This window comes from Salvia hispanica, chromosome 6 (assembly GCF_029641045.1).
Source record: "Salvia hispanica isolate PSC_SH4W2 chromosome 6, Shi_PSC_v1, whole genome shotgun sequence".
Lineage (NCBI taxonomy): Eukaryota > Viridiplantae > Streptophyta > Magnoliopsida > Lamiales > Lamiaceae > Salvia > Salvia hispanica.
In genome coordinates, this window is record NC_142697.1 from 46,551,090 (window position 1) to 46,572,232 (window position 21,143).

Here is a 21,143-nt window from a genome sequence, read left to right on the forward strand (position 1 = left end):
GTTACGGAGCACTTATTATTTATGTAAAAACCAAAAATTGTAAATTTAGGTCATCTGCAATACAATTAAATCTTATGTGTTTATTATTTATTTTGATAATAGTATTAATTTATGAAAAAATCATGTGCTACAAATATACCATAATGAGCTTAATTATACGATGGACGGCGGACTACAATTTTTATATCCATGTGCTGAATGGCTGTTTGCACATTTTTTTTGGTTAAATTAAGAAAAATATAATATTTTTCTTTTTTATACAGTTATTTGACTTTCTTCATTTTTGCATCATTAATTCATTAGGATATTCGTTGTCTGAATAACTCATCTCTACTAATATTATTAATTTTTGATCCATATATACAATGCATGCACATTCTTCATTTGATATCTTTGTTAATTGTTACCCGTTAGGCAAAAAAAACAAGTACTATTTAATAAATAGAGACGTTATATATATTGACTACTCTAGTTAAGACTTAGAGGGGGTGGATTCATTTGAATAAAACCTTATATACTACTATTTATATATGTATATGTTCTTTAAAAACAAAAACATTGAAGACATGCATGTTGAACTCACAAGTGATATAAAAATTAAATTTAAAAATCTCAAAATAGCATAATATAAGAAGCTTTTTTATTTGTTTTTCTTTTGTAAGTTCTTGATTTATACATGAATTCGTCAATCACTTTTACTGTTTTACAATTGATCATGCATTTACTTTCCTTTCGTCTTTGTAACACATGACACATTCTTACAATTTCTCGAAAACATCGGAAAAAAAAACCCCGAAAGAGTAATAATTTCAAGTACAAAACATAACTCACTCAATTACATATAAATATACATCTTATATTCCAATGTTGGTTACTTAATGGATAACTCAATATTGTGCTCATGATGAGATTGGTTGTCTGAACTCTGAACAACTCATCTCTACCAACATTATTAATTTTTAATACTTCATTTGATATCTTTGTGACCCCATAAAGAAAAAAAACATGTTAAAAATTATACATAATGAATTTCAATATTCCAATGAGAGAGAGACGTTATATTTATACTGCTGTATTACACAGGAAAGGGGGTGGATTCATTTTTGTAACCTTAAAGTTGCGGTTTGCTAAGGTCATCAGAAAACCACCGTCCTTATCGTAGGGCGGTTTGCTAAGGTCATCAGAAAACGGGCTGAGGATAACGGAAACTTCAAAAGATAATTCTTCTTCTCCTTGTAATTCCTCTTGTTCCTCAACCATTCTCTTCGCACTTATCACAGATTCTTCACTGCATCGATACATTCTCACGGATTTCAGTGTTGGAATTTCACCAAGTTCCGCAGGGAACTCCTTCAAAGATACCTTGGAAAGACTAAGGTGCTCGAGGCTTGGGAAGTGGGAGCTCTCCGTCATCCACCATTTCAAGCCACAACACGAGTCAAGTTCCAAATATTTGAGACTTGGGAACTGGCCTTCCACTGTTTCCCATTTGCCTGTTGTGAATTCTCCATCACTCAACTTGAGCTTTTGAAGAAGGGGTAATGTACTTACCTTTTCCAACATGTCTTCCATTCTACCCTTATACATTACAAGATTCAGACTCTTAAGAGAGTACGGAAAGGTAAGCTTTTGCAAAAAAGCACTCCTACCATAGCCTTTGCAGTTGAGAGATTCAAGCTTTTGCAGACGTTCGATGTTGTAGAGACAATAGTCATCACCATACTCAGTATCCTCATCATCACCAGAATCAATTCCCTCAGGTATGATGAAAAATAGTCCCAATTTTTTTATATTGGGAACTCTACGAACCATCATCTCGTCACATTTGAAATTCCTTACTCCTTTGAGGGTTTGTAGATTCTTCATGATCACAATCTTGTCACTCGGAGGATCCGCGAGTTGCAATCCTCCATTTCTGAACCAGCCATAAACATAGAAATCAACATGCCTAAGTTGAGACATATTCCAAATTTCAACCGGTGCATTCATGTTTAAATTCATGATTGATGGATGAAGAATTAATGTCTGAAGACTCCAGAGGAGATTGATTGAAGAAGGAAGTTGGGATCCTTCTTTATGACAAACAGCAAGAAACCTCAAATTAACCAACTTGCACAATTCTCTCAGGGAATACTCATGTCCTCTTCGATAGGAAAATATGTCGAATGCTCGCAATGTCCTCACCAAACTTAAATTGGGCAACAATTGAACTCTTTCATAATCACTTATATAGGAATGGACATGTGGTGTAGGTCTCATGGCATCAAGGACTTCCTTCTTTGAAGTGGCTAGAGGATTATGTTGGCTTGCCACATGATAAAACCTCCCCTTTTCAGCTTCTCTCAAGCACAGGTCCCTCAGCAAATCATGTATTTTCAAATACTTCATGCTTCCAGTTCTACCGAACTCGTGAACACGAATTAGATTTCTCGCAACCAGTTCATCTAAGTACTCTTTTGCAACTGCTTCCAAACTCTTTCCGGTCACTGGTTTTAAAAATCCTTCAGAAACCCATAGCTTGATGAGTGTCGAGACTCGAATTCTACTATCCTCCTCAAACGTTCCCATATGTACAAAGCACGGCTTAAGATAAACTGGCAAATGGTTGTAGCTCAACTTCAATATTTTCAAGCAATGCATACCATCCTCCGAATTCACTAGTGAATTTATGCTTCCCCTAATAGATTCCCAACATTCTGTAGTTCGTTCCATTTTTTCCAGAAGACCTCCCATCACAACAATTGATAATGGAAGTCCTCTGCAACTTTCCAAAATCTTCTTTCCAATTTTCTCCAATTCCAAAGGACAACTTTTCCCCCCAAACACAATTTTGCTGAACATATTCCAACTGCTTTCTTCATTCATAAATTCCATTTCAAGGCTATAATTTTTATTCAATTGGGAACCCAAATTTGATAGTCTAGTTGTCACCATTATTCGACTACCATTACCATTGTCAGGAAAATAAAGTTGCATCTTCTCCCATGCCTCAATACTCCACATATCATCCAACACTATTAGATATCTTCTAAGTGATAAACATTTGTGGAGTGATAGTCCTATTTCATTTTCTCTCATTTCACTCAACCTTTGTTTATTAACTTGAGCAAGAATTTCACCAAGAAGTTCTTTTAAGCTAAATTGTTGAGAAATGGTTACCCAAGCACATATATCAAAATGGTCACCTATAGATGGATGTTCATATACATTTGTGGCAAGAGTGGTCTTACCAATTCCTCCCATTCCTGCTATGGGGATGACTTGGCGAACGGATTGTCCATAAATGAGCTTCTCCATGAGTTGAATCATGACATCATCAAAGCCCACCATGGTTGTGTTGTTCGGCCTAGAGAAAGAAGATGTTGAGGAACCAACAGAGACTTGTGTATGATCTTTGAGTGTAACGATCTTCATCACTTCTTTCTTGATTAAATCCATGTCTTCTATCACCTTTTGCAAACACTCATGAAAGCCTGCAGATGTTGAAGAGTTAGAAGAGGAGGTTGAGACTTGTATCTGTAGTTGATCTTTGATTGAAATGATCTCCATCATGTCTTTCTTGATCAAATCCATGTCTTTTCTGAAATACGCCTGAGTCTCTGCATATGTTGAGGAATGAGCAGATGGCGAGAGTACTTGTCCCTGCTGCAGCTGATCTTTGAATGCAAAAATCTCCATCACTTCATTCTTAAGAAAATCCACGTCTTCTATGAAATCCACCACGTCAGTCTTGTACAAGCTTGCATATACATAATAATCAGCATATTCCAAGACTTGTCTCCGCTGCTGATCTTTGAGTGCAAAAATCTCCATCACTTCATTCTTGATTAAATCCATGTGTTGTATCAACTTTACCACAGTCTTATACAAGTCTGCAGGATCTGAGACTTGTCTTCTCTGCAGATGATATTTGAGTCTGAAGATCAAATCCATGTGTTTTTTCACCCTCTTTTCTACCAATTGAATGCCTTGTATCAAATCCTCCAGAGTATCATACAAGTTTGCTGCAGGTATACCTTCTTTGACTGCAATGACTGAATCCATGTCTTCTATCACGTCCCTCAAAGCCTCGTACAAGACTAAGACATCAGGACGAAGCTGTTTCATAATGTGAGATTCGATGACATCTTCAGCCGCATAAACTGCATCAGCGATGCGCATCTCCAACGGATCTGCCTCATCCCCCTCAGCATAAGGAGACTTATAACCTTCGAGAAATTCCTGCAAAAACATAACGATTTCAGTCAGAGATTCAACTTGTTTTTTGTCCATAGAAATCGGAGGGGAAGGATGATGCTCGATCTGATGGATGATCTGCATAACAGAAACTAGAGCAGCATAAGCCGCCATCTCGATTGGAATAATATCTTTTTTAAGGTTGAAAAAAATGGTGAAAGAGTAAGAAGGAAGAACAGGTATTGCTTTGATGAATTATTGCCAGCAGATATTATTGTTTAACATTGTTTGGTTGTTGAAATGCTTAAACAATTAGCATTACAGTCTGTCAACTTGAAAGGTGCAATGTAAGTGGCTTCCACGAAGGAACGTCTCATGTCCTCTCCTTAGAATATTTTGGTCCTATAAACTAGTCCTTCCGTCTCAGAAAGTTTGTCACATTTTTTCATTTCCGTCCGACTTCCAAAATTTGTCACATTTCACTTTGTATCATTTTTGGTAGTAGACCCATATTCCACTAACTCATTCTCACTTTACATTATGTTTCTTAAAATCCATGCCCGGACAAAATGTGACAAAATTTATCGGACGAAATGTAACATCCACAAGAGCATCTGCATAAATAAACTATCTTATCATTATTTATGGACTCAATCTCTTATTTTTTTTTTGGAAGAATATGAGCGTAATGAGTTGGTGGGATTCGGGGTCCACTTGCTAAATGTAGGAAAAGGGTAAATGAGTATTTAAATGGCGGACACTCAAAATAACAAAATGTGTCAGGTTTTGTCGGACGAAGTTAAAATCTGTTGATGATCACAGTCATTCGTGCGGATCATTCAAACTGTTATAATGCAAAGAAAAAAAGCTTATATTGTACAGTAACATCTGGGTTATACTCCCTCCGTCCCAGATAATTTGGGACACTTTGACCTGGCACGAGTTTTAAGAAATCTAATGGAAAGTGAGTTGAATAAGTTGGTGTGATGTGGGTCCTACTTTTAAAGTATTAGTTTTATAATAAAATGTGAGTAGGAATGAGTTAGTGGAATATGGGGTCCACTACCAAAAATGGTAAAAGTGAAGTGGGCCAAATTATGTGGGACGACCCGAAATGGAATAATGGGTCGAATTATCTGGGACGGAGAGAGTACTAAGTATTAAAGTAAACAGTGTATGATTAGATTGGATCATATTTAGGTCAAGCCATATAAAATTTGTACAGTGACATTTCTGATCACCTTTCTGAAAAGCGAAGAAATTTGGCTTGATAGATTTGCATAGTTCTTGTTGATGTTAAAATTTGTAACATCCACAAGAGCATGTACTTATCATTACTTATGGATTCAATCTCTTATTATCTTTTCTCTTTCTTATATCATAATTAACTTGACATTCAAATAAATAAAATACTACTTTTTTAATTCAAAATTAGAATATTATTAAATTGAAATAAAAAAAATACATACTTAAAGTATTAAAACTTACGTGATTTACATTGATCGAGGGGACTGTAGTACATACTACATCGTAACATGACAACCGAATTGAATTCAATTCGCAAAAATATGATAAATATAGAGATAAAATACCTCCAAATTCGCATTTTGCTTCAGAGTTGCAGAAGAATGGTTTGTTGCTTTAATTTACTGTTTAAAGTTTTAACCTTTTGAAATGGTATTAATAGAACTTTTTGAGCTTTGGACTATGGGCTTTTTCCATTTTGGGTTTTGGGCTTGGGCTTCAGGCTTTCTGCTTTTTTTTTTTTGGTTTAGGAGTGTTACTCCTAAAAATATTCTTCGCTCATTTGACACAACTATTTTGTGTGTATACAAATTGTAAAACAATTAATCAATTCAAACAATTGGTTATTCCAAAAAAGGATCATTACCTATGACCAGTGGCGGATCCAGAAATTTCATATTGGGGGTATGAAAATAATTACATTTACTTAAAAATTTTAAATTTAATCGAGCTTTTTTCTTCGGCTATCTCCCGTGATTTTTTTTTTTTTTTGCAACTAAAATATTTCAATATAAAAAATGAAGGTTCTTAAATATTTATATAACAAAGAGCCAAAATAATACAGAATAGCCAAAATTGCGCCACATGGGGAACGAACCCAGGTTGTTGCTGTGAAGGATGTGCATATTACCATTAGGCACTTTTGGGGTACACTCGTACCCCTTAGTCGATATGTGCATCCGCCAATGCCTATGAAACCATGTCGTTTAATTCGAATATATTAATAATTGTTATTGTCATTAATGATAATTATAATGTTTTGCTTGTCACAATGATTTTCAGCGTATAAAAAATAAAATGAGAGGGATAACCGGTTTTGAACACTCATAAGGGCTTGAAAATTAATTACTTGTATTATATAAACAATTATTAAATGTAAATTCGACGTCTGATTTTTTATTTTTTTTAAATTATATAAGTGCCCAGATATTTGGAAAGCCCAATCTAACAAAGCACGCGCTTTTATTTAAGAAGGCCTAATACACAAATAATATATTCTCTCATTTTCTAAGTTAATTGTTTTGTGCTATTGTTTTTCGGGATATCTCAACTGAAATGATTCATTTCTTCTTTTAGTAAAGATTAACTCTGTTTTTCTTTCTTAATTTATGAAATAATATTATTAGATAGTGAGATTTACATTATTAGTATGTAGTGTAATGTGTGTGAAAAAAATTCTAGGAATAAAATAGACTTATTTTATGGGACAGATTAAAATGACAAAAATGAGCTATTTTTTGGGAACATAGTGTATGGATTTAGTGCAAGAATTCTGACAACCCTCACAATATGAGGTTTTTATTTGAACGATAAGATTATCAAAATCTAATCAAACTATAACTAAATCCATCGTTGTAAACCAGTGTATTATTAAAATGGATTATTTTCAGGTCAAGCTATATTAAATTTGCTACATTCCTAATCACCTTTCTAATAGATAGTTCATGCAGTTTAGGTATAAGAAATTACATGCATACAACATAATGAAGAATTTCCTTCTTTTTCTAATAATTTATTGTCACGTCACTTGTAAATTATTAGTGACGAAAATAAAGATAAATTAATAGAGATGTTTGTATAATGTCAACTTCTACTAATTAAAAAAAAATAAATCTACAAACTACATAAGATAAAACTAACCCTACAACAATATCATAATTATGAAATTTCCCTTAATTTTGTCCTTTCGCGATTATTGCTTATTCAACATCAATAAATAATATTTTGCATGCATGCTATTATATATACTTATTTTTACTAAATTATGGCCGAAAGATAAGGTGATTTGCCTTACTTTGATGATTAACTTTTTTATGAGCAATTTTATAATTAATTTATTCCTTTGTCATTATCAAGTTTTGAATGAGACTTATTTGGAAAAATATTGAAAGATAAATTTAATTATTTACTTTGATAATAGTATTATTTTATGAAAAACTCATGTGCTACAAATAATGTACAAATATACCATAATGAGCTTAATTATACGATGGACGGCGGAGTACAATTTTTATATCCATGTGCTGAATGGCTGTTTGCACAGTTTTTTTGTTAAATTAAGAAAAATATTTTCTAATATTTTTCTTGTTTTACAGTAATTTGACTTTCTTCATTTTTGCATCATTAATTTATTAAGAGATTCGTTGTCCGAACAACTCATCTCTACTAATATTATTAATTCTTGATCCATATACAATACATGCACATACTTCATTTGATACCTTTCTTACCTCATTAAGCAAAAAAACAAGCTAGTACTGTATAGTGTATATAAATATACTACTCTCTTCGTCCCATGATCGATGGCATACTTGGGAATTGTCACGGATTTTAGGCGATATTGTTTTGTGTGTTAGGTGAAAAGAGAAAACAGTAATCTATATTAATGTGAGAGAGTTTTTCTTCAGAAAAGGAAATGTGACATCTAGTGTGGCACAAAGAGAGTAGTACATAGTAAATTCAATATTCCAATGAGATAGATAGAAACGTTATATTGACTAATCTAGTTAAGACTCAAAGGGGGTGGATTCATTTGATCAATAAAACCTTAATTATACTCCTATTTATATATGTATTTGTTCTTTGAAAACAAAAATATTGAAGACATGCATGTTGAACTCACAAGCGATATAAGTAATTAAATGTAAAAATCTCATAATATATAGCACAATATAACAAGCTTTTTTACTTGTTTTTCTTTTGTAAGTTCTTGATACTGTTTTACAATTGATCATGCACTTGCTTTCCTTTCCTCTTTGTAAAACATCACACATTCTTACAATTTCTCAAAAACATCGAAAAAAATAAACAAAATGAGTAATAATTTCAAGTATTACAAAACATAACTCACTCAATTACATCAATATACATCTGTACATGCCAATGTTGGTTACTTGATGGATAACTATTCAAAGAAGGGCCATGACCGGAATAGCGAAAGAAGTTTCTAGAAGCATGCGTTGCTGAAATGACTCAATTGTCACGCTCTCTCCGATCATATCCTTCACTAAATCTTTATAATTATTCTTCAATTTTTTGAGCATGCTCAAGTACTTGAGCTTTAGCCACTTGAGCTTCGCCTTCTTGCATAGCCTGAGCAGGAAGAAGCCACGTCTGGGCTTCTTCCCACCAAGGCGGATGGTGGTGAGCCGCGGCCGGGACCGGAGTCTCCACCGGAAGGAAGTGGCGGACGGGCGGAACTGGCTGATGAGTTCAGTTTTGGAAGACATTTAATTTTGGTGGAGTGAAATTTGAAGAGAGAGAATGGTTGACTAAATAGAACAACTTTGCATCAATGTATATATAAGGAGAAATTTTGGTGGTTTGTCATTAATTACTCCCTCCGTTCCACCGTAGTAATAGAAGCATTTCGTTTTGAGCTCTCATTTTCAAAAAAATGATAATAAATAGTTAAAGTGGAGAAACAGTAAAGTAAAAGATGGAATAATATAGTCAAGAGTCTTATCTACAATATTCTCTCTCTTACTTTACTCTTTTTCCACTTTAACTATTTATTATTATTTTTTCAAAATGAGTGTTTAAAACGAAACGCCTCTGTTACTATGGAACGGAGGGAGTATTACGTTACATGGAGTATATCTTTTTTAAGTGGATTTTTAATGTGTTAAACAACATAATAGTTATATCGTGACTAATTATTGAAGTGATGGAGACATGAGGCAGTACTATATGATTGAAGTACTAATTATTAACTGAAATTTAGCTTAAAGTGAATCCAACTCAAAGAAAATTGATTTTGTAGTAGTTCACTAATCTTCAAACAGATCAATTTTAAATATTAGTAATAACTAATGGATTTAATTGATCAGATTTGTGCATTATTCTATTGAGTTGGGAACGTTCAAGTTTCAACCGTATATAAACTAATCTTAAACTCTCTACATTTGAATAAAAGACAAATTGGAAAGTAAACAATTAGTTATTGTTGTTGTCGTTAAGTATATTAATTTATTTATTTGACTAAGCATGCAATAAAAAAAGAATTATGATCGAGGTGGTCGTTCCAACTAATCTCACGTATTAGCTACATCTTGATTCTTAACAATGGATTAATATTTGAAATAGTTTAATTTGCATTAATCTGTATATAAAAAATGATAAATAGGTCAATCACAGTGGAATTCATTTATGTTTTCTCTTCAACCTAATTATTGTTTACATTTACTTTATATTCGTGAGATAGCCTATATTACTATTATTGTATAATACACTATGACTATACACATATATTGTCTTTTTCATTGTTACATTGATTTTTGTATTGAAGACTATAAAAATCTAACATTGTTTCCGTATAATTTAATGAGTGATAAACATAGACTTAAATAAAGTGAATTTAAACCTAAATATTTGAGGTCACCCACCAAACTTTTAGGTAATTCAACTCAATTTTGGTCACTTTGCTACGTCTCAATGATAAAGTTAAATTTTATTTAAAAGAAGATTCCTTATTAGTTTTCAATTATATATGGTTTTTGATAAAGAATCCATATCTATTGGGCTGAGATATTAAATCCATAAGAAGGCCTTCGAAGCAATATCAACACAGCCCAAACACTGAGAAAGCTCATCAAATACATCTCTCCATTGTTAAGAGATTCCAGCTTTCTCATGTAAACAATCTACAAGAATTGCTCATAAATACTCCAACTTGTTTACAAGAATTTACTTAAATACTCCAACATTTCATCCAAGGTTACACGAGACAAAATTAATATCTAAGAAAAAGATGAATTCAAAATTTAATACTATATAGTACTCCTAGTATATAATGCAGAAACAAATGGACATCTAAATTATTATTGACAATCAAAGGTAGTCACGCAATATTTCAAATTTAAAGTTGCGATTTGCTAAGGTCATCAGAGAACAGTCCTTATTGTAGTTCCAGCCGAGGATAACGGAAACTTTAAAAGATAATTCTTCTTCTCCTTGTAATTCCTCTTGTTCCTCGACCATTCTCTTCGCACTTATCACTGATTCTTCACTGCATCGATACATTCTCACGGATTTCAGTGTTGGAATTTCACCAAGTTCCGCAGGGAACTCCTTCAAAGATACCTTGGAAAGACTAAGGTGCTCGAGGCATGGGAAGTGGGAGCTCTCCGTCATCCACCATTCCAAGCCACTACACAAGCCAAGTTCCAAATATTTGAGACTGGGGAACTGGCCTTCAACTGTTTCCCATTTGCCTGTTGTGAATTCTCCATCCTTCAACTTGAGCTTTTGAAGAAGGGGCAATGTACTTACCTTTTTCAGTATGTCTTCCATTCCACCTTTTGGTATTTTAAGAGCTATACTCTTAAGAGATTGTGGAAAGGTAAGATTTTGCAAAAAAGCACTCCTACCATAGCCTTCGCAGTTGAGAGATTCAAGCTTTTGCAGACGTTCGATGTTGTGGAGACAATAGTCATCACCATACTCAATATCCTCATCCTCATCGTCGTCATCAGAACCAATTCCCCCAATGATGAAAATTAGTCCCAATTTTTTGATATTGGGAATTCTACGAACCATCATCTCATCACACTTGAAATTACTTACTCCTTTGAGGGTTTGTAGATTCTCCATAATCACAATCTTGTCACAAGGAGGATCTAGGAGATGCAATCCTTCATCGCTCCGCCAGCCATGATCATAGAAATCGACATGCCTAAGTTGAGACATGTTCCAAATTTCAACAGGTGCATTCATGTTTAAATTCATGACTAATGGAGAATGAAGAATTAATGTCTGAAGGCTCCAGAGGAGATTGATTGAAGAAGGAAGTTGGGGACCTTCTCTATGATAAATAGTAAGAAACCTCAAATTAACCAGCTTGAACAATTCTCTCAGGGAATACTGATGTCTTGTTTCATAGTAATATATGTCGTATGCTCGCAATGTCCTCAACAATCTTAAATTGGACAACAATTGAACTCTTTCATAATCACTTATACAGGAACGCACATGTGTAGATCTCATGGCATCAAGGACTTCCTTCTCTGAAGTGCTTCTCGGAATAACTACACGACGTTGGCTAGACGTGCCTGGAGGATTATGTTGTCCGACCACATGATAAAACCTCTCCTTTTCAGCTTCTCTCAAGCAAAGGTCTCTCAACAAATCATGGATTTTCAAATACTTCATGCTTCCGGTTCTCCCAAACTCGTGAACAAGAATTAGATTTCTTGCAACCAGTTCATCTAAGTACTCTTTAACTATTGTTTCCAAACTTTTGCCATTCACTGGTTTTACAAATCCTTCGGACACCCATAGCTTGATGAGTGTCGAGACTCGAATGCTACTATCCTCCTCAAACATTCCCATATGTAAAAAGCACGACTTAAGATAAACTGGCAAATGGTTGTAGCTCAACTTCAGTATTTTCAAGCAATGCTTATCATTTTCTAAATTCACTAGTGAATTTATGCTTCCCCTAATAGATTCCCAACATTCAGCGGTTGGTTCCAATTTTTCAAGAAGGCCACCCATCACAACAATTGATAATGGGAGTCCTCTACAACTCTCGACAATCTTCTTTCCAATTTTCTCCAATTCTAAAGGACAACTTTTCCCCCCAAACACAATTTTGCTAAACATATTCCAACTACTTTCTTCATTCATAAGTTCCATTTCAAGGCTATAATTGTTATTTAATTGGGAACCCAAACTTGATAGCCTAGTTGTCACCATTATCCGACTACCATTACTATTGTTAGGTAAATAGTGTTGTATCTTCTCCCATGCCTCAATACTCCACATATCATCCAACACAATTAGATACCTTCTGTACGATAAACATTTGTGGAGTGCTAATCCTATTTCATCTTCGCTCATTTGACCAAATACTTGTTTACTTGTTTCAGATAGAATTTCACCAAGAAGTTCTTTAGTGTTATATTGTTGAGAAATAGTAACCCAAGCACATAAATCAAAATGGTCACCTATAAATGAATGTGCATAAACATTGGTGGTAAGAGTAGTCTTACCAATTCCTCCCATCCCAACAATTGGGATGACTTGGCGACTCTGTTCTCCATAAACGAGCTTCTCCATGAGTTGAATCTTGACATCATCAAAGTCCACCATGGTTGTGTTGTTCGGCCTAGAGAAAGAAGATGTTGAGGGACCACCAGAGACTTGTCTATGATCTTTGAGTGAAACGATCTCCATCACTTCTTTCTTGATCATGTCCATGTCTTCTATCACCTTCTGCAAACTCTCGTGAAAGTCTTCAGATGTTGAGGAATCAGAAAAGGCTGAGACTTGTATCTCTAGCTGATCTTTGATTGCGATGATCTCCATCATGTCTTTCTTTATCAAATCCAAATCCAAATCCATGTCTTTTCTGAAATACCCCCGAGTCTCTGCATATGTTGAGGAATTAGCAGATGGCGAAAGTACTTGTCTCTGGAACTGATCTTTGAATGCAAAAATCTCCATCACTTCATTCTTAAGCAAATCCACGTGTTCTATGAAATCCGCCACGCCAGTCTGATGATAAGCTGCATACGTTTCGTAATCAGCATATGCTAAGACTAGTCTCTGCAGCTGATCTTTGAATTCAAAAATCTCCATCACTTCATTCTTGATGAAATCCATGTGTTGTATCACCTTTACCACAGTCTTATACAAGTCTGCAGATGTCGAGGAATCTGAGACTTGTCTCCGCAGATGATATTTGAGTGTGAAGATCATATCCAAGTGTTTTGTCACCCTTTCTTTTACCAATTGAATGTCATCTCCCATCTTCCACAGAATCTCAGACAGATCTGTGTCTACTGCAGATATCGAGATATCTGAGACTTGTCTCAGCAGCATACGTTCTTTGACTGCAACGACCGAATCCATGTCTTCTATCACATTCCTCAAAGCCTCGTACAAGACTAAGACACCAGGACGAAGCTGTTCCACAATATGAGATTCGATAACATCTTCAGCCGCATAAACTGCATCAGCAATGCGCATCTCCAACGGATCTGCCTCATCCCCCTCAGCATAAGGAGACTTATAACCTTCGAGAAATTCCTGCAAAAACATAACAATTTCAGTCAGAGATTCAACTTGTATTTTGTCCATAACAATTGGAGGCGAAGGATGATGCTCGATCTGATCCAAAATCTGCATAACAGAAACCAGAGCTGCATAAGCCGCCATTGAAATAATTTTTTTTTTTCCAAGTTTTTTCAGGTCGCAGAAAATGAAGATAAGAAAACGGAAGAAAGAGTGGTGGAAATGCAAGGGGAGACTGACTTCAATATAATTCAACTTTTAATGCTTTAGGTGGATATTAAACGCTCCACGTGCCATGACTCATCTCATTGATATCAATGCTACTGATGGACTCCATTGAAATATCAACAAGTCCACACATATTAAAAAAAAAAAAAGACTCTGCATTTTCTTTTTTCCAATGCTTCCTTCACTTAAATTGACTCATTTTATTTTTTTATGAAAAATAATATTTTTATTCCATTTTTTACTTTATTTTCTTTTTATTTTTCTATTTTATTTTTACTTTATTCTTTCTTTACTATCTTACTCAAAAGTATAATTTTCTAAACTTTTCAACACATAATGTCAACATAACGCAGTATATTTGAAATGTCAACAAAATTATGTGTTAACATTTTTAATACATTGCATTGATGAGTTAACGGAGTTAGCAACTTAAAAAAGTTTAGCAATTGATCTCACCCCTTACACACATAGTTAATTTGCTTAAAATCGCATGCCGTCCAGGTAATAATTTACTTTACATCCAGGAAAGTCTCCTGCAGTGTGCTCCGGGTAAGGAGTTCGTGTTTGATCGGACGGTTCAGCCCCGCGATAAACAACGAGGTGAGCGTTGCATCACCAACATGGGGGGCATTTTTGCACGTAAGACTCGAATATGGTCTTACTATATGCAAAAGCGGAATGTTTACTGTTTTACTTTAAATTGTTGGTCTTTTTTCTCTTTTTTCCTAATCCTCTTATCTTTTTCATTCTTTTATTTTTAAATGGTTTTTCACTTTTTTTTAATCTCTCATTATTAAATTAAACGTTATAAAAACAAAATTATATGCAAAAAAGCAAAAAGCAACGGACAAAGAGAAGTCGAAAGAGAAAGAAGATTCTATAATTAAGTAAATTAATTAGTATTGTTATTGTGATACATACTTTGCTAGTTTGCTTCGATTGGAAGTTTCGTGTGATTCTCATATTTCAATAAGATTGGGAGTTTTGTATGATACTGTACCAAAAATTGGTAGAAAACCATGAAATTTTTAGTTCATCATGCAGTTTTATTAATTTTTTATTTCTTCACATTATTCGACAACCAAGCTTTTTTTGTTGAAATTGAATTTGATATTAAGTCGGAAAACTATATATGTATGCAATTGCCGGTGAATTAAACGACGACGTCTATTCATACAAAAAAAACGTCTTCGTTTGGCTGTAAACATCATATATTTATTACACATAGACACCTTATTTTCATGTCTTAAGAGAATTGGGAAACAATCCAAACTTCATTATTTTTCAGCCAATTTAATGTTACGGGATAAACCAAAATTTAAGTCGACCATTGTGGTGTCCTAAAGGCAATTGCCTTGAAGCCGACCTTGAGTGTCTCTCCACAACAATTATATGAGAAAAGCAAAAGACAAAAAAGAAAAAGGGGGAATTTTTGAATGAAATGCTTTTGTATTTGTGATAGATTATTAAGATGGAAAATGTTTCCATTGCTCAAAGGTCTGTTTTACTATATGGAGTGGTGTACATATATATGTATGTGTTGGTGTGGACACCTCTTCACACACATACAAACACAAGAAGTAAAAAGAAAACACACACACACACACAAGAATGAGTGAGAAAGTAGAAAATGAGAGAGAAGAGAAGGAGGAGAGAGAGATGGTTGATCATTGGAACCACGAGCATCCACTTAAATTGGTGGAAGCACCTGGAGGAAAATTTTGTTATGGGTGTCTAACGCATTTCAGAAGAGGAGAGAAATGTTATGAATGTAGCCAGGAATGTGGGTATGATGTGACACTACTTGAAGAATGTGCAGAGGCGCCGAGGAAGATTAGGCACGCAATGCACCCTCAACACACACTCACTCAACAATTCAGCCTTGGCCAAGAAAGAGGCCGCTGTTCAATCTGCCAAAGGAATGCCTGGGGAATTTTATACAGATGTACGAGTGCAGAATGTATGCTTGTGATGCATATCAGTTGTGCGCAGGGCAGCGACGTGATGTATGCAGCCGCCGAAGATGATGAGCAGAGTAGCAGCACAATGGTACATCATCCGAGTCACCCTCATCATCAACTCTTATTTCTGAGGAGAAGTTGTTCCTTCAAGTGCGATGCTTGCGGCACCACACACGCCAAAGGGAGTTCCTACACTTGCACCGCACCAGCATGTGAGTATTGGATCCATGAGAGATGCGCTTCCTGGCCTCATACCATTGAAAGGGAAGAACACCATCACTCCCTCTCTCTCTCTCTTTTCATGTCCCTCCTCAATATATCATATATAGATACCGTTGTGATGTCTGCGTAAAAAGATTAGTAACCAAACATTGGGTGTATCATTGTGAGCTTTGCAGCTATGTTGTCCATCTAAGCTGTCCTTCAACAAAACACTTCCCATCACTAGGTATAATCAACACTCTTGTCTCATCCATATCTTTCTTTAAAAATGTTGGTTTATACTATATATGTTGAAATGTGTGTTTTTGTTGCATTACATGTAGAGAGAAAGGGATTTTGGAGTTTCCAATAAATGATGTGGCTGTGGGTGAGGACCTAATTGGAGCTTTTCTAAGGAGACAAGGAGTTGATACACATAAAAATTCACTCATCCTTGATCATCAAGATGATGTTAATTATAAGTTCCACAATCACAAACTCAGATTAGTCTCCTCATCATCATCATCATTTCAAGAAGAAGAAGACGAAGAAAATAGTGATGATGATGACGAGGAAGACTACTCTTGTAGAAAATCGGAGTTAATATGTAATGGGTGCATTACTCCGATACTTGTGAAACCAGCACAATCATCTTCTTCTTCTTCTTCGTCTTCATCTTCTTCAGGTAGTAAAGATTGCTACTACTACATGAGATGTAGCATAAGATCATGCAAATACTATCTTCACTTGGAGTGTTTCCAATTGCCACCTCAGCTCTCATCTCTTCCTCTCATCCACCAACATGATCACAGCCTTGTCCTTCGATCCGGTGACATACTTAAACCATGGCAGTGGCAACGCTGCAGCATCTGCAATATCAATACGAATGGTCTGTATTATGCCTGTGTAAAATGCAAAATATTCAATGTAGATATAAAGTGCACTTCTATGCCAGACACTATATATCACGCAGCTCACCCTTCACACCCACTCAACCTTCTCCCCTCGAGTCAATATTTCGAGTCATGTGATGCCTGTAATGATAGTCTCATCTTGTTCGGTGGTAAAAGCTATGCATGCGGCACCTGTGATTTCATGGTGCACCTTCGCTGTGCGGGGCTGCCTGCATCAACCACCAGCCGTAGATGGGACAAACACCACCCGCTGCTTTTAACGCATGACGCCACTCTAAACTGTCCAGGTGATTTCTACTGCGATCAGTGCGAGACGAAAATGAATCCAAAGAGTTGGATGTATCACTGCCGCGCGTGTGATGTATCCTTCCATCCTAAATGCTTTTCAACTACATCCGGCCGGTTTAGAAACATCAAGTTTGGTCGAAAATATGAGATCGTCGGAGCTCACTGCCACGCGCTTACCTATCAAATTCTCACTACAAAACGCTATTGCAACTTTTGTGGTGAGAATAAACATGAAGACCATGGATTTTTACTGTGCATTATGCATGTTCTTCCTTTGTTTCAACCTCTGCGGTTATAGAGGCATTCAGCCCATAGATTGAAAAAGAATAAGCTCAATGTGTATCTCTTTCTTCTTATATGCTTATGTTTAATTCAATCATGATTGTGTCTTGTATTTAAATGAATTCTCTCAAGTATTCGCTCTTACTTTACTCCTTTACACTTTAGTTATTTATTTTTCCCTTCATCCGCCAATAAATGCCACAAGTTGACCTGGTACGAGTTTTAAGAAATGTGAAAAATTAATGGAAAAAATTGGTTGAATAATAAATGTGAGTAAGATGAGTTAGTGGAGTGTAGACTCCATTACCAAAAGTAGTAAATAGTAAAATGTGAAAAGTATTGGCTAACAACGGGAGTACTCTTTCCGTCTTAAGGTAGTTGAGACATTTCTTTTGGAACGAGAATTAAGAAATTTGGGTGTTAAAAGTTAGAAAGGAGAGAGTTTCTATCCAAAAAAGGTGATGACTCAACTAATTTTGGTCAAACTAAAAATGAATACGACTAAAATACTAGGGGCGCATGAGTATTATTTTTCTAAACTGAGTGCAAAATAGAAAATAATTGGTGGACAATCTATTCATTAGATTTTTTGCCTAAATTAATAATCCACAATATGGAGTAATAAATATGTGCAATGATGGCTTATCCAACTTTCAGACTCTTCATAGCTACAAGAATACTACTTTGAGCTGAATTCAAAGAGAAAAGTAAAAGATAAAAGACAAAATTTCAGGAAAGCAAAAGAGCATACAAAACTTGGAATTATTTCATTTTAATTCTTTTATAAGTATGTGTATGTTAAGGGTTTTCTTCCCCCTAACGGAATCGGTCAGCAACGTGCTTGACCGAAACGATTGCCGGCGCCCTTGGATGGGTCGGCGGCGAGGAACAGATGCTGTGCGCGGGGTTTTCCCCGTCGGGCAGCGCTGTATCGAGAATTTGAGAATTTACTTGTCTCACAAGATTTAGGGCACAAAACGTGTGTTTATTAAATTTATGAATGAATGATCAAATAACACACACCCTATTTATAGACTAAGGACCCTAGGGTTGGTTCGACTCCTAATCCTAATTCATCTCGGGAAAGAACCAACAAAGAAAACCCGAAACGGAGCTTATAATTACGCTCGACTCAACGCAAAAACAAATAAAACAAATAACGAAAATAAATAACAAAAATAAGTAAATAACCAAAAAGAACGAGTCCTACGTCGAAACTACTTCGGGGTGTAGTCCCCGAACCTGACCGGCTGCCGGAGTTGCCTCTTGGCCTTTGACTTCGCGATGGACGGTTGGGGGTCCGGTCTAACTTCTACCTCTTCCATCCGTCCTGCCTCCGGTTGCTCATCTACTGCCACCGGCTGCTCCTGTGGCAGTGGGAGCGTATCAACTCCCCCCTCCATAGCAACCTCCTTGTCCTCAAGGAGTACGTTAGGAAACCGGCGACGCACCACCTCCAACGGCTCCCATGACGGCGAATCAGAGCCGTCCGACCACCTCACTAGCACATGTTCCTTGGGCTCCCTGTCATGCCACAACGTCCTGCGATCCAACACTCGAACCGGATACACCAGCGGCCTGTCGCCGCAAAAGTCAGATGGTAAACCAGCACCCTTCTCGACACCTCCTTCGACAAAAGGCCGCAACAAACTAACATGAAAAACATTATGGATGCGGCTTCCCTCCGGCAAACGTAACCTGTAAGCCACTTGCCCAATCCTCTCCAATACCTCGAACGGCCCATAGAAGCGACGTGCAACTTCGCAGATAAAGGACGCGCCACTGAATGCTGGCGGTAGGGTTGCAATTTCAACAAAACACGATCCCCGACCGAAAACTCCACATGACGCCGGTGCTTGTTGGCTGAATCACGCATCCTCTATTGAGCGCATTCCAAATTACCCCGCAGCTCGACCAACAGCTCCCCCCGCTGACGAATTAAATCCGCTACTGACGGAGGCGTCGCCATCGATGGTCGTGCAAAAATCAAGCTCGGTGGCTCGCGCCCATACAAAGCCTTAAAAGGTGACATGCCCAACCCCTCATGATGGAAACAATTGAGAGCGAGTTCAGCCCACGGCAAGAAATTCGCCCATTTAGCCGGTCGCTCTGCTGTAAAAGCTCGCAAATACTGCTCCAGGCCCCTATTACGGACCTCGGTTTGCCCATCAGATTGCGGGTGATATGCCGTCGAAAAATTCAACTTAGTACCGCTCAAGCGCATTAACTCCTCCCAAGTCTCGTTTAGAAAGACAGAGTCACGATCCGACACCAATGTTTTAGGAAACCCGTGATGTCGGACGACTGTGTTGACGAACAACTGCGCTACTCTCAACGCATCGAACCATATTGGTAAGGCGGCGAAATGAGCATACTTGGACAATCGGTCGACCACCACCATAATTGACGTGTAACCGCGAGACTGCGGCAGGCCAGTAATAAAATCCATCGATACGTCCTCCCAAACTTGTGTTGGAATAGGCAACGGTTGTAACAAACCTGCAGGCTTCTGGGTCGAATACTTAGACGTTTGGCAGACCACACACGCCTCAACAAATCGCCGCACTTCTTTCCTCATGTTCGGCCAATAAAAACTTCCCGCTACCCGCCTCAAAGTACGCTCAAACCCCGGATGACCAGCCGAAGGAGAGGCGTGATATTCGGTGAGAATAGGCGTCCTAGCTTCGGAACGGGAGCTAACAAATATCCGCCGCTTATAAAACACTAGGTCATCAACGAACGACAAGTGAGGAGGGCTCTTCCCAGCCTTAATAGCTGCGGTGATCTCCCTCATTTCAGGGGACGGTTTCGTCTCTCTTCGTAGCAACTCCAGCAAACGGGGAATAGGATGCGCTGCTACTGCAAGGAGCGCACAGTCGCGGGCAGCTGCTGCCTCGTCTGCCTCTGTTGCGAACCGGCCACCGTCCGGCGCGGGTTGAGAATCCTCCTCACGGCGGGACAGCGCATCGGCTACCTTGTTTAAACTCCCTTTCTTATACTCAATTGCAAACTTATAGCCCATGAGTTTACTAACATACAGCTGTTGGTCTGGTGTCTGGACCACCTACAAAAGCAACTCCTTCAAACTCTTCTGATCACTTCTGATAATAAATTCCCTACCCAAGAGGTACTACCGCCACTTCTGAACCGCCTCCACAATCGCGTACAACTCCTTATGATACGTAGAAGCGACCCTCCTTCGCGGCCCCAACTTCCTACTAAAAAACGCAATGGGATGATTATCCTGTAATAGCACCGCACCGATGCCTGTATCCGACGCATCAGTCTCAATGCAGAAAGGTTTGTCGAAATCCGGTAAACGCAGGACCGGTGCTGCTGTCATTGCCGCCTTGAGCTTCTCAAAACTCACCCCTGCCTCATCAGACCAGGTGAACGCATCCTTTTTTAGCAAATCCGTGAGAGGGGCGGCAATAAGGCCATAATTCGCTATAAAGCGGCGATAATACCCTGTCAAGCCCAAAAATCCACGCAACTGCTTTACACTCTTCGGGACCGGCCAAGCAGTCATAGCCGCAATCTTCGACGGATCCGC

General features: G+C 37.2%; 4 protein-coding genes and 1 pseudogene across 4 annotated transcripts; 2 read left to right on the forward strand and 3 right to left on the reverse strand.

The window, feature by feature from the left end:
• Positions 1-1,056: 1,056 nt before the first annotated feature.
• Positions 1,057-4,431, reverse strand: LOC148923999 (putative late blight resistance protein homolog R1A-3). The gene has a single exon (XM_089061056.1). The coding sequence runs from the start codon at positions 4,348-4,350 to the stop codon at positions 1,063-1,065; it is 3,288 nt and encodes a 1,095-aa protein (XP_088917182.1). The 5' UTR covers positions 4,351-4,431; the 3' UTR covers positions 1,057-1,062.
• Positions 4,432-10,440: 6,009 nt separating this feature from the next.
• Positions 10,441-13,954, reverse strand: LOC148924000 (putative late blight resistance protein homolog R1A-3). Its single transcript, XM_089061058.1, has one exon. The coding sequence runs from the start codon at positions 13,858-13,860 to the stop codon at positions 10,531-10,533; it is 3,330 nt and encodes a 1,109-aa protein (XP_088917184.1). The 5' UTR covers positions 13,861-13,954; the 3' UTR covers positions 10,441-10,530.
• A 1,577-nt stretch (positions 13,955-15,531) lies between these two features.
• On the forward strand, positions 15,532-16,257 carry LOC148924001 (protein VACUOLELESS GAMETOPHYTES-like). The gene has a single exon (XM_089061656.1). The coding sequence runs from the start codon at positions 15,556-15,558 to the stop codon at positions 16,255-16,257; it is 702 nt and encodes a 233-aa protein (XP_088917782.1). The 5' UTR covers positions 15,532-15,555.
• A 48-nt stretch (positions 16,258-16,305) lies between these two features.
• Positions 16,306-17,612, forward strand: LOC148924002 (uncharacterized). Its single transcript, XM_089061657.1, has 2 exons — positions 16,306-16,310; positions 16,451-17,612. Exons 1-2 carry the CDS (start codon positions 16,306-16,308, stop codon positions 17,604-17,606), a joined length of 1,161 nt encoding a protein of 386 aa, XP_088917783.1. The 3' UTR covers positions 17,607-17,612.
• A 990-nt stretch (positions 17,613-18,602) lies between these two features.
• Positions 18,603-19,466, reverse strand: LOC148924003 (uncharacterized; annotated as a pseudogene).
• Positions 19,467-21,143: the final 1,677 nt, after the last annotated feature.